The sequence below is a fragment of the Anopheles bellator genome, chromosome 2 (assembly GCF_943735745.2).
Source record: "Anopheles bellator chromosome 2, idAnoBellAS_SP24_06.2, whole genome shotgun sequence".
Lineage (NCBI taxonomy): Eukaryota > Metazoa > Arthropoda > Insecta > Diptera > Culicidae > Anopheles > Anopheles bellator.
In genome coordinates, this window is record NC_071286.1 from 58,381,045 (window position 1) to 58,398,398 (window position 17,354).

General features: G+C 47.7%; 1 protein-coding gene across 2 annotated transcripts in view; it reads left to right on the forward strand.

Moving 5' to 3' along the window:
- Nucleotides 1-17,354, forward strand: part of LOC131211092 (centaurin-gamma-1A) — a 134,155-nt gene that overhangs the window by 79,839 nt on the left and 36,962 nt on the right. The window contains exon 1 of one of the 2 annotated variants that reach the window (XM_058204446.1): nucleotides 16,785-16,947. The exons of the other annotated variant lie outside the window; for it this stretch is intronic. Within the exon in view, the coding sequence (XP_058060429.1) occupies nucleotides 16,785-16,947 (163 nt within the window). Of the gene's footprint in view, nucleotides 1-16,784; nucleotides 16,948-17,354 lie in introns of those variants that run through there. 2 annotated transcript variants of the gene reach the window in all.

Consider the following 17,354-nt stretch of genomic DNA (forward strand, 5'->3'; position numbering starts at 1 on the left):
TTTTTTTTCGGCCCCGGCACACGTGAGTCATGTTTGGCCGTTTCGGTGCCGTGAAGGGAGCAGTCCTTAGAGTTGCATTTTTTGCGATTTCAAGTGTTGCCAACGATTTTTTTTTTCGAGAACCTAACGAACGTTTCTAACGTGCTGCACCCTCACCCGAAATGTGCAGACTAATTTGGGAAATAAAATGCACAATCTGCACAAGGAAGTGGACATGCTGGCACACACCCTCCGCAAGTGACATCGCGTAGGGTCGCGTGCCGGTCGGTGTTGGTCGAAAAGAAATTCGGGAACCTGGTCGTCTGCGTGCCACGTGCATAATTTGTTCGTTCGCGCCAGTGATCGTTAACCGACACCCTTCGCGCCGTTGTTGACCAGGGGTGTGTGCTACACCCGCTGGTGACGCCAAGATTGATTTCCGCCTGCTCGGAAGTGCAACGAACACGGCGAATAAACACCCAAATATGAATAATGTTCCACGGAATGCTGACTTGCACTTAATTTATTTCGTCCACTCGGACCCGTGTCCTATCGCTGTCGCCATCTCACATTGCTCTGGCAGTCCACGCCAGCACGCCATTGTTTCGTCGACTACCGTGCCGGGTATATTAGAAGTAGTTCATCATGGCGCAGCATAACCCCCCCTGCGAGAACTGTTTTCCATAATTTTCAAATTAGGTTTTACGACCAGATTGAACCGTTTTTTTCTATCGAGGGTCCCAGCGCTGCTTAGGAGAGGTTCGCGTGTGTCGTGCCGTACGTGCGTTTGTAATTAAGAGGTTATGCTGCCGATCTCGTTAGAGACCATAATCGGTGTTCTCAGGGCATCTCCGTGAGGGAGATAATTTTTCTGACCGACCGACATCTATATCCGCTGAACTTCAGCTGCCGGTTGGGGGGGGTGCACGGGGGTGGATAATTGCCGACGGTGCGGAATCTAACGGGAAGGTTGTTAAAAGTTCAACGAAATTGGAAATTAAAATACTTTGTCGCTGGCGTGCTGTTCGTTACGAGTGCTCTAATGATATGCTGCGTGGCGTTTGTGGTAATGTGGTCTTACATTCTTTTTTAGCCATTTTTCGTGTCAAACTACGAACTACGATAAATTACACAATAACCGTGCCGTTACCGGCTGCCAGTTATGCTGGCAGTTAGTGTCACCCTTAAGGGTGGTATTCCACCGTTGCATTTTTGGGCCATTAGCTCCGAAAACCGAAGCGAAAAATGGCGGTACGAATCGATCGATTAAACAAACAGTCCTAAGGGTGTTTCCGGAAAAGTTATTAATTAAATTTTGCCACAACTGAAACCACAGATTTAAGGTCCCCGGGACGGTGAAAAGGACCAAGCTGTGCTCTCGGTGTAACGTAACGTGTTAGTCCTCCATATCACGTCTCGCGGAAGCAAATCACATTATGATTAATGAACGATCAATCGATGGTCTCGCCCTTGCGCGGTCTCAGCATCTGCGCCGACCACGATGACATCGCCACCGAATAGCCGCGTAATGAGCGTAAACATTTTCCAATAATTATTCGCGCGCGCGACACCGTGGCCCCGTGCGACAAGCGCGCGTACATTTTATGCTCACCACCGCACCTCGTGCGCCAGCCTTTCACTTCACGGTCCGGTGCCTCGACACCCTTTCTCTGCGCGTGCCTCTCGGAACCGATCATAATAAATGATGTTAGGAAAATCGTAGTCGGGGTTTACGTACAAAATTGCTTCCAGCGAAGCCAATCACTAGCGGCGGCTGAGACAAATTTCGTTGCGCGGCGTGCGGCGAATAAACGAAACGAACTGGGTTGGCCAAATTCATCGAAAAAGGCGCTCGTTACGTGATGACGGATTTTTTTCCACCAGTTTGTCGCTTGTAACGATGGTTTTTGAGTTTTTTTCGTGAATAAATGGCTTAGAGAAAGGATTGCGCAATGCAGCGATAGCGCAGCATAAATATGTACCACATCGCTTGCCATGGGGGCGGCATTGTTAGATTAACAAATCTCGGGGCAAACACTTCTGATTGCAGCTGGTCCACACCGGCACGTCTTCTAGGGGACACTTTTCGGTTGCGGCCACTCACCGGCGACGCGGCACGCGTCTTGCGCCTTACGCTACGCAAACCGAACCACGCACTTCACTTTGCTCAAAGGCAGGTACTTTGCAGGAGTCCTTGGTTCGACGAGCCTACCGGGGGTCCTCCCTCGGGTAGTGAACGAATGGAAAAATAATATAGTTCCCCTCGCTCAACGACGTCGACTCAGGCACCCTGCCACTTATCGTGTCCAGCTGTACGCTAACGAGCTTCCTTCGCCGGATTCCTTTCGATAGTGCAGCCACCTTCGACTCCCAAGGAGCCGCGCGCTTTCTCTTTCGTTCGCTTGCTCCTTTTCACTCCGGTTGGCAGTCCGGACGCCCACACCAAACTTGCTCCATAATTAATTTCCTATCGAAGGACGTCTGACGACGATGATGGTGCCGATGCGATGCTGCTGGCGACTCTAAGTGCTAAATGATCGCCTGCGTGGTCAGTCCCTTGGGAATTTATAGGCAACGGTTTCGGAATTAATGGGCAGCAAACGAGCGTTCTTTTTATTTTCGTTCACTTCGAACACGGAGAAATTGCTGAAAGGGCAAGAAATTATTTCAAATACTATTCTAGTTTTGCTAGTGTGGCCAAAAAATATAGGATACTCCCTTATAATTCAGCAATTCTTTTTTTATCTATGTCATTACCCTTAAAATAATCCCTGCTCTATACAATACACCTAATTCTGCATTTTTTTTAACTTTCGAAACAGTCTGAAAAGTTCTTTTTAGGAATAGCCTATAGTCCATATGGCTCCTATCTAAATTATTAGTTGTAAAAAGGGTCCACGGATCGGTTTCATGCGTTTAATTAATAGCCATGGCGTTTTCATAATCATATGAAAACGGTGGTTGATGCCAAAACTTCCTCGTGACGCGCAAAACAAGAATTTGTATTTCTTTTTTAATCGTAGGAGAATGAATCGGGCCATACCCCCAAGAATTGTCTGTTTCTCGTATGTTTTTGCTTAATGGCAGTATTAAAAGTTTTAGTTTTTGTAACTCATCATCGAGATAATATTACGTACACTAACTTCTATTGAGTTGTTTGTTTCCCAATTGACAGACTACAGAATCAAAAACGTTATTGTTAATCATCTCTTTTCATTTCTTCAAACGTTTGGAACCCATTGTTTTCATTCAAACATTCTTTCAATTTTAGAAGTTTCCATTTCAAAAATGCCAAATAAGGATTTCTTCACGATAGCAAACCCTGTTCATAAATCTGAAAAGTTGCCCAACATCTTTCGCTGATGGCCAGATGCTACCACGATAAAAGTAGCATAAAGTATCGTCCTCCCAACAGTGGTCGTTGTTTTTTCCTTGCAGTTGCTCTTCATAATTTCGCTAAAGCGAAATGGAAAAGATAAAGAAAATTGACCCAATTTGCATCATTGCAGCACTCGGCCGCCCAAGCCTTAAGCGTGACCGGTGCTGTAGAACGGCGAACTTTCTTTTGCCTTCGTATAAATTGGTCATCATATCCTAATGAATCTGCGTGCCAGGAACTGGTGAACTCACCGTCCTCCGACATCGGTCGTAACGGTCGTCGGCGAAAATGCAAAAAATGCCACAATTTTCTTGACTCAAGTAGACATATCCTGGCACGTGCGCGCGCCCTGGTAGCAGATGCGTCTCTCCAGGGTCCTTGCGTTCCTCTCTCTCTCTCTCTCTGTTTCTGTTGCGTATGTTCCACTCACAGCTCAGCAGCATCGTCCCGGGATGGATTGCGTTAAAACAATCGCCAACCGGTTTTGTGAATGGCGCTCGTCGCTGAAGTGCCACTCAATTTCCACGCTTGCGAGCGCGCGTCGTTCGATAGCATTATTATTTATGCTGGAACCGCGAAGGGCGCCAGGACGCGCGCCACCGTGGACCTTTCTCGCTGATGCCGCGCGCACTCCAATAGCGCGCCTCCCGGGTGTCCGAGACACTTATAGTAAGCCCTTCCCGAAGGACCCATTGAAAGGCGACCCACGTGGCAAGCGCGCGTCAGCCGAAAAGGACCTCGGAGCAGGCACGCACGGGTCGAAAAAGAGATGCCGGCACCACCGCCACCGACTGGCCATCGTGTTTGAAACTGGTGGCCCAAAATTCCGCGTTCTGTTTGTTTTCGGTGTGCGGTGAACAATATCAAATGGAATCATAAAAAAGCATTAGATTCGCGCCGGTGCACAATCGCACGCGCTCGTGCTCGCTATCCTTTAACGGAGCTGGTCATTAAAGTGAGAGTCTGCCACGGACCCCTGCGCCCGGGTCTGGCCCGGGTGTTTGTTTGCTCAGATCCCAGAGGACGAAAGGACGACGACGTCGGTCTGTTTTATCGCCGATGCAAATCAAATTAATTAAAATGCACTTTCCCTTCCCCACAGGATACGAGTCCGTGATGCGCCGCGAGAGCAAAGCAAAAAAATCATAATCATTTTTGTTAAAAAAAGGGTAAACTCAGCAGGTTGTCCGAGATTCCGGGCTAAGGATTACAGAGAGCGTGGTGCAACGAATGCCCGTGCCGTACCGGACCTTTCAGACCACCGATCCGGTTGTGTGCGGTGGTCGTTGACAGGATAACGCCTTTTGGCGCACCGTTTTTTTATGCAGCCTGCGAGGGATCGGTGCGATAAAGGAAATGATAACCCCTCGGGAGGTCGGGGATCGCCCTGGTGGAAAACCGCGTGACACACGAGGGAGAGAGCGAGAGTGTGGAGGGGCATAATGCGGGTGCCAGCGGGATGCGGTTCGGACCCCCCGAAGGTCCTGATGGTTTGGCAGTGCGACGGAAAACCGGGCGAAACGACGATCTACGGGAGGAGATTTTTTTTGGCAACGTTCGCCGGACTCACGCTGTTTCTGTTTTGATCTCCCAATTTTAGGGAGCCTCCGGATTCCTGCCACCGCCATTGCTGCTGATGTCCTGGGGTTTATACTGCGGGTTTGGTCACACTGGCGGATGGCGGAGTTTCGTTTCGGTTAAGTGTAGGGCTTCAAATAATAACTTAACTTTCACCGTGCTCGGCTCCGGACGAAGGATTAGCGAGAGCGAGAAACTGGAAAATTCCATTCCCCTTCGAAGGGACAAGTTTTCCGGACGATGACGTGATTCTTCATTATTTGAAAATACTTTACCATAATACCCGGCGTCCGGAAACCTACCTTCCTAATTTTAATAGCATAAGATAGATTTATTATTCCAATCGCGCCATTAATGATCGCGACTGATCCGGGCAGCATTTTTTTGAATAGTCTGCATGTGCTGGCAGAATTTGCGTGCAGGGCGGTCGAGTTCCGTTACGACGGTGGCTTTGATGATACGACGAGTCCTCGCTGAATCCTGGCGTACGAAGCTTACCAGCAGCATTCGGTGGCAGAACTAATGTGCTGGTCTATTTATTGCACGCGCTAATCAAACAATTGTTTGCGGTTAATTTGCGCATCCCGACGATGCCGGCGGTGACCATTTGCCTCTCTCCGAATGGATGACCCAGTTCGCAGTCCTCCCCTCCGCCTTTTGGGGGAGAAATGAGTTAGCAAAACAAACAGTCCGTTTGCTTTTGTATACTCGAACATAGCATATTTTGATAGTGTTTGGAAAAGAAATCCAAACAATCGGCAAGCATCGGTCCGAAGCCTTCCCTCATGGGATTCACAACGCAGCGCTATTATCTGTGACCTCCAGGTATCCTTTATCCTGCCGGTCGTATCCTTCGCCCGATGGTATCCCGCGCATCCCGCTTGATAACATCGATATCGTCGGGGAACGGTCAGCCACACTGACCATCGCTCGCTCGGGATCTGATTGTCCAAACATTTCCAGTTCACTTTCACTGACACGGTGCTCAGCATAATGACCTCACTGTGACCCAGCGAAATGCAGCCCACTTCCGCCGGGGGAAACGCATCGTGCGAGGAGGGTCGGAGGATGGCTCATTAGCTTATTAGGATGCCGGAAGGCTGATAATGTCGGTCAGCTTGCAGCAGGAATCCTGCTGGTGGTGGTCATCGTTGGCGACAGCGGACAGCAGCTGGTGTTGTCCGTTGCCGTAGACCATCCGTTGGCTGGTGATGTGCCGTGATAGAGAGCACCCGTCTGTCCGGGTGAACTCCGAATCCTAGGTTAATGATCACCGCAGACCAAAAAGGGTTGCATCGAACCCCTTCGCATCGATATGATTAACTGTGGTCACGCGAAGGTTTGTCGAATGATCGATATTCCCGGTGGGCCGAGCCACCCTTTCTACGCGGGTGTTCAACTGTTTCAATCATCAGTGTCCAGACCGGACCGGAAATGGAAATGGAACTGAGATGAGATGGCTTATTAGCCTCGGGTGGTTAGGCTCCAACTAGCGAACCCACCTGGGGAACTCGTTTTGTTTGCACCATTTTTTTTCTAGGTGGCACTTTCTCCGGCGGCACCATATCTCGATTGTAATCAATTAAAATTGGATGCCTTGATTAGAACTGCACGTAGAAAAAATGGGGAACATATGCGGTACAATGCGCATGGCTAGCAAATTGCTCCATACAGCTGTCAGCGCATGATTTAAGAGGAAATAATTAAAATTCAGATGTCAACGACCGTGTGGCTAGGTACAGCGGGAAATGGCGGTTGATTGATCGTTGGTCAAATGGAGACGGTCGCGCCCCTGTTCAAGCAGCATAAGTGATCTGCTGTCAAATGGAGGGGTTTGTTATGCGCACTTCGTATTGGTTTGAAGTTTGTATCGCCAAACAGTTCCCATAAATAGCTAAATAGCTGATTAAGCGCGTTGTTGATTCACTGTATTTTTTGTCGCTTTAATATTAGATTAGGGAAAAAAAATCAATATTTTTGCTTGAAATTCAAAACTTCATTTAAGTTGTTTCCAATTTGGGTCAAATATGCATCGTCTTTTTGTATAATTTGTTGCCATCTTCTAAGATAGCTTCATTATATCTCTCTCATAGAAGTCTTGGTCCTTATTGTACCAAGTAATCGTAAGCAGTAATTGATTCTCACAATCTTTTCGAGATCCCTATTTCTTATTACTCAGGATCGCATTTTCTTATCTTTTGCAATGTGAGAAAAATGTGGTAATTGCTTGGTGCCAGGTTCGCACTATATTCTTCCAAGTCACTAGAGACGTGTGTGGCATTGCTTTTTCCTGATGGTACATAAGACCTTTTACTGTTGGCCAATTCTGACCCTTTCTGTTCAATCTTTGCTTCGAAAGGTCCAATTGTTGACATCAGAGGTTTAAGTTTAGCGTTTGGCCACCTGAAAGCAACTCACAATACATTATTCCTTTCAAGTCCCACCATACATCCAGTAAAATCTTCTTGGTCGTTAGTTTAGCCACCGTTTAAGCTGCTTCAACACGCTTTGACCACGATCGTTTTCGCACAATATTGTCGTATGTGATTTATTTTTCATCCCAAGTCACCATCCGTGTAAGAGATGGGTCGAGTTCATTCCGTTTGATCAAAATTGCGGAATTGAAAATTCGATTCATCACGTTTTTTTGTCTGTTAATTTGTGTGGCATTCAAACATCGAGCTTTTTCTTTGAATCCAGCTTTGCGCAAATGGCTTTAAACTGTTTTACGGTCAGTATTTGGTTCCTGGGCGATGCTACAACAACTCTACATAACGATCAACTTCGATTATAACGATTACCATAACATAACGATTCGAGAAAACTAATGGACTTCTTTTTTTCCCAACCTAATCTAATGGAGCTTTTGGGTTCTTGTTGCGTACCGTAGTGTCGTTCGGACACTTACACGCCTATCCTGCTCCTTTTTTATTCCAAACCGCCGATGAGTGGCTGAAAGCCGCGAATGAAACCATAAAATTAAATCGTCCCATTGTCCAACATTCCCTCTCGCGCCCAACGTTATGTGTACGTTTTCCGGGATTAGCCGCCAAATAGAAACATCAATCATACCAGCACCTCTTCACGCTTCGGGCGGCTTCGGCCTGACGTAACACGCGGGCAGGTTTTGGCGCCCACCAGCCCCCCCAGGCCCTATCGAATGCTAAGCATCGCAAACAGTTGCACTCGCTTAACCCCAAATCGGCGGCCCCATCACACGCCGGAGAGGTGCTCACATATTGGGCGCCGGGTACCTATGCTCGCGGCCGCCCCCTCCAGCCCACCATCCCTTTCCGGGGTGTTTCGGCACTATTGTTCTCCCTGGAACCATTTTCCAGCACATCACGTAGAAGCATCATAAAGTGCCGTTAGAAGAAGAAAAATGATTCCCGCGGCGAACTTCCGCAAAGACCCATTGGTCGACACCCGGCGCGGGTCGCGGTAGCCCCGTGAAAGCATATGCTCCCCGCGTGCCACATTAATTAGCCACGGCTGGGCTAGGGAGGGTGCGATCGTGCGAACTTTTTCTGCTGCTTGCCAAGAATTCGTGACTGAATTTCAAACAGGCACCCGTTTCGTGCGGGGTAGTAGGTGTCGACTTTCGGTAGGAGCCAGAGTCTCCTAAACCTTCCGCTTTTGGTCGAGGCGCTGAATTCAGGCAGCACCGTGCCGGAAGGTTGACGGTTGATTGTTTACCGCTTACACCGCGCGGTGGATGGACCGGTGGGACCCGTCTTCCTGGTTGCTTGGTGAGGTTATGAAGAAGTCAAACTTATGCTGATGCGCACCTGGGCTCCTTCCTTCTTCGCTGAGCCACCAGCGAATATGATTAAGATTGCCGATGCCTGACATCGGCCTTCCTGAAGATAACGAATAGCAGATAAGGCTAGGTCCGCGGAGCATAGACGTGAAGCTAGACGTGGTCCCCTCCCCGAGGGTTGAAGTTTACAGCTGACTGACTCGACGCGTGCAGTGCGCAAGGTACCTCCTAAAGTTTTCCATCATTGCTGACCCCGTAGCCCCCGTAGGCTGGGCGGGCGTTGGAGTGTTGAGAAACAAGTCTACCGTGTCTTGTTAGAAGGCGCAAGACTCTCCTATCCTACGGCTTGCGTGTCAAGCGAAGATGACACAACGGCGTCGCGTGCACGGTGCGGAACTGGGGCTCGATACGCACGCACGCACGCAAGCGCGTGTACAGATTTCTTGTTGTTCGAAGAAACGCAGGACGGAAACCATATGACCTCCCCGCGTTACGGGTCGCGATGTTTGTTCCGCATTTCACTTCCAACACCAGAGAGTGTTTTTTCTTTTTTTACAAAAGCCTTGATAATGGGCTTCCTTGGCGAGAGGTCTTGGCTGGGATCTCCTAGTGGGGTGGAGATTAAAATGCGCGGCCCCGTAGCCGTCAATCAAAACAGAAACGCATGTTGGGACATGCAGGCATACGATTGGACCTAGGAGATAAGCACCAGTATTGTAACGGACACCCTGAGAGAGGATATGATTATTCAAACTGAGTTTTGTCCCTAAAACATGATTCGTACTTTTTCCCCGCTGTTAGGTAGCCGGGGCAACGCCGCGTTGTGTAAATCACCCCGTTTCAGATCTGGGCTCTGGGCGCATCTTCTACGCCGCCCCTCTAATTAGATGTCACAATATGCAACCCGGTGCAACCGACACCATAAATTTTCTTGAAGACGTCGCGACGTGCCCACGGGATGTCAACCCATCCCATCGGTGTCGGGATCGATCCTGGCCCTGGAAGAAAGCGTGTAAATTTGCACATCGCAATCGAATATTTATCGTATCGACGTATGCAGATGGGTGCCCCGGAAAAGGGTTGCCTGCCGGGACGCTGAATAACCAATTTGGAAATGAGGCGTGAAGCAGCAGGTCGTAAAGTAACGTAAGGGCGCGACTCTTGGCGACCGTTAGGCTTTTAAAATTGATCCGGAAATGCACCGCCGATGGTTGGGAGACAATTTCTGAAGTGGACGACTTCTCGAAGGAAGTTCATGATGTTCCGGGAAAATGGGTCACCGACCAAAAGGTGATGCGTAACGCGCTTTGGGAAAGCTTTTCACGTATTGGGCCGAGGAGAGTATGCCGTAAAATGTCACCATGTTCGTGGTTTGGTCCAATGGCAACCAACCAACTTGGTCAGTGTGTAAATCACACAACTTTACGACTCACATACACTCCAAACGGTGTGACATGTGTGGCAAATTGTTCCACACTAAGCATGGGTAGCATAAAATGTTATGTGCATTCCACCAGTGCTGTAACCTACGGGCCACCACGTCAGCAGCGTTCTTGGGGTTTAAGTATTCTCGGGTCGCCGGTTTCGCTGGCCCCGAAAGGTAAGGGCGCCTCCAGGAAAAAAATGGCGTCTTCCAATTTGTGAAACGCGCGACGTACCGAAGTTTACGACACCAGTCCGCCCTGGTGTCGATGCGGACGGAATCGATCGGTTCGCGCGGCGGCACTTTATGGGCTGTATCGATTCTTTATGGGCTGTGTCGCTGAGTGCTCCTGTCGGGGAAACCGTGTGCGAAATGCGCGACTTCTTCGTCCGAAGAGATGAGATGGTCGGCCCACCATTTACCATTCAGTTCGCGAAAAAGTAAATAAATTCCAATAAATGTCGACAGCGATGCAATTAAATTTCACGCCCATCAAGATGTGCGGTGCTGCGAAGCGCCGCGTAAGAACTAAAACCGGAAAGCTTCGAAACTACCCAAAAAGGTGATAACTCTTCTCCGTCGTCTTGGAGCAGCGCTCTTGGCAATGGTCTTGCAGCTTGACAAGATATTTGCGTGAAATTAATTTGTTGCAGATCCGCGACCGGGATCCGAAAGGTGTCGAATCGTCAGCATCTCGGATCTCGCCCTTTCGGATCGCTCTCGAGAAGCACGCGAAGGGATTACCAGCCGGAACGGCGAAACCTCGGCTCTTCCGGTTGGCCGTTTTATGCCCACTCCGTTTTATGTGCTCAAATTAGGTCAATTTGGACGGATGGGTTGCTCCGTTGCCTCCATACGTCAGAAATATGTGTGTCGTGTCACAACCGTTGAAGAACATGCAAACCCTCGTCGCGGCCGCTAGTCCTGGCGTTGGTGCCGAAAGGGGTTTTCCCGCTAGGAAAACTCTACCAGTGTCTTCGGGTCGCCTTCAGGGGGCCTACGGGCCAAATTACTGTTTGCACATCAATTTGGAACTAATCGATTTCGATTATTGGCGTTGCGATCTCTCGGTCGTTTTCTTCGGCGCTCCAGAGCATGTGTGTTTGACGATAAGGATCTCTCGCAGCGTTTCGTGCCAAAAAAGGGTTAACCTGGGTTGCGGTGATGGTGATGATGATGGCAATGTGGGAAAAAACAAAATTAAATGAACAACCTCGCCACACTCGGAGCAATCAGCCGAAGCGGATCTACCGACGATTGCGGTGAGGTCCCGTCCGATCGATGGTTGATTACAGGGTGCCGATAACATCCAAACTTGCAAGCACAAAAACCCTACGAGCAACCCTTTTGCGTAAGTGATGGCATCGAGTTTTTTCTTGTTTTTGCGCCAACCAAATTCACGTAACGCGCGGTGTGATACATTGAGTGACGAGAAGCTCGTCGCGGGTCTTTAGCTTCGGTTGTGATAGGTTACATTTGTTTCGATCATTCACAGTTTCATAGATGACTGAATGAAATATGCTCGCTTCGTGTTCAGTTAGTAGCTGACGAATATGTTCTTATCGATCATGTTTGTTGTATTACAGACTTTAATTACATTACTTTAATTACAACACATTACAGATGTTTTGGCGTGTCCGAACTGGGTCCAATATGCACCGTTTTGTTGGAAAATTTGTTGTCTTTTCTAATGTAGATTCACAATGTCTCCCTTGTACTAGAATTCTTGGTTGTTATTGGCGAAAAACTCGAGCAATATTTTTCACAATCCTTTCTTGATCTCAATTTTTCATCATTCAGGAAAGTTTGTAATAATCGAAAAAGGTGGCTCCCGGAAGCTCCCTTACCTGTGACCATCCGTATAAGAAATGGGTCGATTGCATTCCGTTTGTACATGGCTTCGCAAATGGAAATTCGATCCATCATGTTTTTGGTGTAATTCAGTGTGGTTCACAAACATCGAGCCGCTTCTTGAAACCAGCTTTGCACAAAACGATTAAAGTGTTTAGCTGCTGGGTGATTGCTTGCATGCCGATCAACTTTGATTGTTTCTGTAACTTTATCGACATTTTCGACGACGTTGGATCAATACTTTACGGGACATCTATCAAGTCAGCCATCTTACAAGAAAATATTGGATTTCTTTTCCCCAACCTAATATTTTTACGCACAACTTTTCGCTTACTATTTTCAGTTTGTAAACCCATTGCTACCCCGTCAGACAATCATAAACTATTTAATAAACCCCAGGAATGGCCATCAATTGTCTTGGTCGCCAAAAGTTGGCATCTTCTCGAGAGTTTGGTCTGCCGTTTCCACGTGGTGGCGGCCACCTTTACCGCAAAAAACGTAGACAAAAGAAAGAGCAAACTTTTATCTAATAACTTACAGTCTCGAACGTCGGCAACCAAACTCGTGGAACTCCTCCGTGGAAAGCGATAAATTTCCCGGCCGAAGGAAAGTTCGCTCCGCTTATCGATCGCAGGAGCAGTGCAATTATCGGCGGATAAGATAGTTTTGTCCAAAAATAAAACTGCCTTCCGCCATCGTTTTTGCTAACGATTGCATGAACTCGCCCGTGGCGGCAGACAAGGCTTCCGCCTTCCTCACGGCTCCCGGCCCAGGGGCATCCTGCAATCTCAGGATTCTTGGTAATAAATGTTTCTTGCTTTCTGCGTCAGTAAATCCCGAGGTCTTGTAGGACTCATTAATGGTTACTGCCTTTCATTACACGCTGCATATGCGCCCGACCATGCTATGCTCGCTTGGTCGCCTTATCATGTGCGGACGGTTCTCGTTGGATTTGTTCCTTTCTTGCGTAGGCAGCGCATTCTTTCCCTTCTCTCGTAGTCGGAGTCCGTTCCCGTCTCGCCCATTTGCTGTTTGTGGAGTCTTCTTTTTCTTCCCCCAGTTCTTGTGCTCCAGCGTTGAAAGTGTTTTAGAACTTTTCTTGTTTCACGTGTAAATGACTGTCTAAGTTTTTTCTCATGTCTTGTAAGGCGCACACGACCGTAAGATGATATGTAACGATTATGGTTCTGTTGCTTTTTTCTTGCATCGCTATCTACTGCCTGAATTCCATGTTCATCCCCTGCACCACGGCTCGCCGGTTCATTCCGATTGCGTCACCCGTTTCGCTTCGGGGCCACAGTCACTCACTTCACTGGTTCGAGTCGTGAGTCCCCCTCCTCACTCATTACAGGGTGGTTCGCCAGTCGATCGGGAAGATGATCTCCCGAAAGTGTTAAATTTACAGCCCCTTCTTCGACGTAGCAAAATGGTTGTAGCGATTATTCCTTTTCGCTAGCAGTGGCAATTTGCGTATGCGCCACATCCGTCATAATTCTCCCTGCCGAAAACGAAATGGTGGGGATTGGAAAAGCCGGGCCGAGAAAAATATGGATCGCCATTGTGATTATGCACCGAACGAAGCAACGATGAAACGACATCAAATGATCCCCCTCGATCTGTGTTGAAAGGTATAATAAAATGCATAATAGCGCATAAGATGGAGCGGCGCATAAACGCCACCAGAAACAGGTAGCTGGGTGAAAATATCACATAATTATTGAAATTTGTCTTAACTGCACTTTTGGGGACAGATGTTGCGTAATGGCAACCCGTCGAAATATGCTAAATTTACCCTTCAATCTCTACTTTAAAATATGCCACGCGTTTCGTGACGGATCATTGGGGTAATTTTTTTTTGCTTCGTTTCTTGGGTGGTTTAATTGGCTTGGCGCTCCTTCAGGCTGCAATTTTCTTTCAATTCTCGAATACTTGACGCTTTCGAACCTGCGCTTACGGTGTAATTAAGTTGATGAAATCTATCTTAATATTCTAGTGATGAGCCTCCAAATTGCGTAAACGTATGGGCACCTTGTCTTGAAGTGTTGCCACTTACAGTCCAAAAGAGTAACCTACTTCCCCCTTTGGAGATCGTTCTTAGCTAGGGGAATTCGGATTAAGGAGTTTTTTTTCTGAAAAATGTTCAAAACTAATCTTCCAAACATTGGTTTTTGTTTCTTTTCAGGTATGATTTTTAAGAATAATAACCACCCGGGATGACTTTTCGGCATACCTACACAAATGTAAGGACTTCGTTGTTATTTATTATATCAGTTTATAATAATTCAGGTTCTGAAAATTATGTCAAGAGCCGTTTCCAATCTTTATCGTGGCTTATGGTATGATAAACGTGATGAAATTGATAATTGTTATTTTCTAAGACAGTCGTTAGTAACATTGGACTAATAAATTTAAAAAATCGCCTTAAGGGCATCTGCTTTCTGCATCATAAACTACTTTCTCCAAAACTCTAAACAGCCCCATAAATAATAGCAGCATCGTGCACCTCTTTAATCGGCCCTTCAATAGATCTTTCCGAAGGATGTAAGTTCATCGTAATATCCCTTTGACACATTTAGAGAGTATACTTTTGTGACCCGTTAACTGGTCCGCCCCACGATCGTTTCGTTTTGATAACTCTGTTTCGTTCGCCGCGGACGATATGATTCTTCAAAGAGCCTTCACGGAAATGATTCTTCAAAGGGCTCGCCAGTGGAAAAGGCTTCGGTTGGCCACAGCTTCGCCCACACGAGCATCGAATGGACCCCCGATAACTAGCACCGCACGGCATTTCTTATTCTCAGCTTCGTTGGTGCTATTGCCACCAAAGCATAATGCTTTGAAGAGCGGCAACTATCTTCTGGCGGCCGCGGGGGGCGGTGTGTGCTCGAAAGGTGCGAGAGAGCTTTTCGTACGTAGGCGACGGAGCCTATCGAGCCCTCCAGATATGGTAATGCATGTGCTCTGGCCGGTCTCTTTCTCGTCCGTGTTTCCTTGGACCGTGCTCGGACCGACCAGCAGAGATGCTTCCCTGTGCTGTGCGGTTTAGGTTTATTTGACTCGTTTTATTGGGATAGTAATTGAATGCGAGGTGGCTGTGGCGGCGTCGCTGTTTCGACGACCTGCCTTACGGGAAGGAATCTGAAACCGGGAACCGGTTCGTGATTCAGTGCGCGTCTCCGGCCGGCTAGAGGATGGTGCCGGCAAAAGGTCAATCGGCGAATAGATAAATTCAGATTATTTCAAGAGCATGCCAGCAGCCGCCAGAAGAATTTTGGAATCGTTACAACGATTTCCGACGAGCATTTGGTTGACGGGCAACCTAATTCTCAAACGCACTTAAACCACTGAGCAAATAATCCAACAATTTATGTTAGGCAATGTTTTGTCTAAATTTAAAACTACTGGAGTGTAGCATTATTAAAAAAAGATCGTTTTCCATTAAAAAGGCAGTACTGTCTGCGACATCATTATAATGCATCATTCCATCCCTTTTTTTATTAACTGAAAAACGGCTCAAACATTGGAACAATCAAATCAATGTGGCATGATACCGAAACGATTGGTTCTCAAATTCTAGTCAACTAATGCCGGAAATCTATGTCAACGCGGATCGTTTACCAACGCTAACCCCGTGCAGCGGACAGGTTATTCACCTCCCTACAGTGATCCTGGCCAGTCACACTGGCAACAAGTTAGACGCAGCGAAAAAAAACCCTTCCGGATTATAAATCACCTTGGATTATATTTTTTCACCATTCTCCGTCTACCCACACACATTCGAGCCCAGCGTATGGCTCCTTCCTCTTTGCACCAACTGCAACGGGCATATTCGGTTTCGGTTTCGAGCCCAATGCACTTTCTGTGCACTTTGGTTCACTAGCGAGAAAAAGGGGAAATCACTCAGCACTGGCCGGTGGTTCGTGTGCCGTTCGGGTTTTCGGACCACTCACCCGACCGTGAGTAAATTCACGCACGAAGTGAACGCTACATTAGCGCGAAAGAGATGCAAACAGTTGCGTTCTCTGTCTGGCCTTTTGTGAGCAGTGAGAAATCCCGTCTCAGTATGAAGAAAACGGGTGCCTTTGGCTTCGAGCCGGTTCATCGGACTCACCGTGTTCAGTTTCAAACAAACTGGTGAGGTGTGCTGCCGGCAGTTGGTTCGCGCGGCCCGGGAGTTGTGTCGAGTGTGTGAAGAGAGTTTTTTTCGGTTGTCGTTATTCGGTTGATTGAAGGAATTTTGGGTGCGAAAGAACCACCAACCCCCCAGGGCGTAGCGATTCAGGCGACCGAAAATGCACCAAACGAAGTGCACCACACGCAACATTTAACACGACCAGCAGCCCTGTGTCTCTGAGCCAAATTGATCGAAAGTGACAGAATTAACTGTCAGTTCGTGCGCCGCGTGTAGTGGCAAAATTCCAAAGCCGGCGTAGAAAAAGAAATTCAAATCGTGTGCGACACGTGCGTTTAGTGGTTCGGTGCTACAATGGTGGTGTAATATCATTCGGCTCGAAAACAGTTGCCAAAAAATATACGGTGCAGTGATTCTGGTGGAACATCCACAACCCTCACACCGAAGCCAAAGAAGATTTGTGAAATATTAGTTTCCGTTAAGCAAAAACGGACGCAAACGGGAACCACGCAATACGGATTACGACGACGGTTACGACACTGTTCTGTTAGTTATGAAATAGGAAAACTAGTGCTTCGTGCGAGTGTTGTTGGTGACAATTATCGAAGCGTGCACTAGAACGGAATCAAATATACCAAAAACATCACAACAAACACACACACACAAACCCATCAGAATGACGATGCTGGCGGTGAAAAACTTCTTCCTTCCGGAGCGGAAGGCACCACCGGAAACGCCAAAGTTTAGCCGCATGCCAGAGGCATTCCTGCGCTCGATCCGGCGCCGCTCGTTGCGCATTAAACGACCGAAAACGGTGATAGTCGAGCGAGAGAAACGGAAATCGGGTAATTATCCTACCGTAGAATAAAATGGCCGGATTTATTCGGCAGCGCCACGAGAGGGTTTGGGATTGAATTGAAAAATTGGAGTGAATTGTGTGTGAACGAACGTTTTCTTTTACGAACCGCGAATCGTGCCAACATTTTCAAGGACAAATCCTTTTTTGGACACGCGGCGCCACCAATGTTGCTGAAGCTCTCGTCAACGGCGATGGAAGGTGTCAGCGAAATGGCGGTTTTAATGAATATTAATCACTCACTTTTTCATGCATCATTCTCGTCAGCAAAAAAATCGGCATTTAAGCTAATGGCGGCAGCCTGGCAGGGACGTTGGCCGTCTATAGTTTGTTCGAATATTTTACTGTTGTTGTATCGTCGTTCCTTATGTTATGGTTTGCGAGAGCGCGCCATGT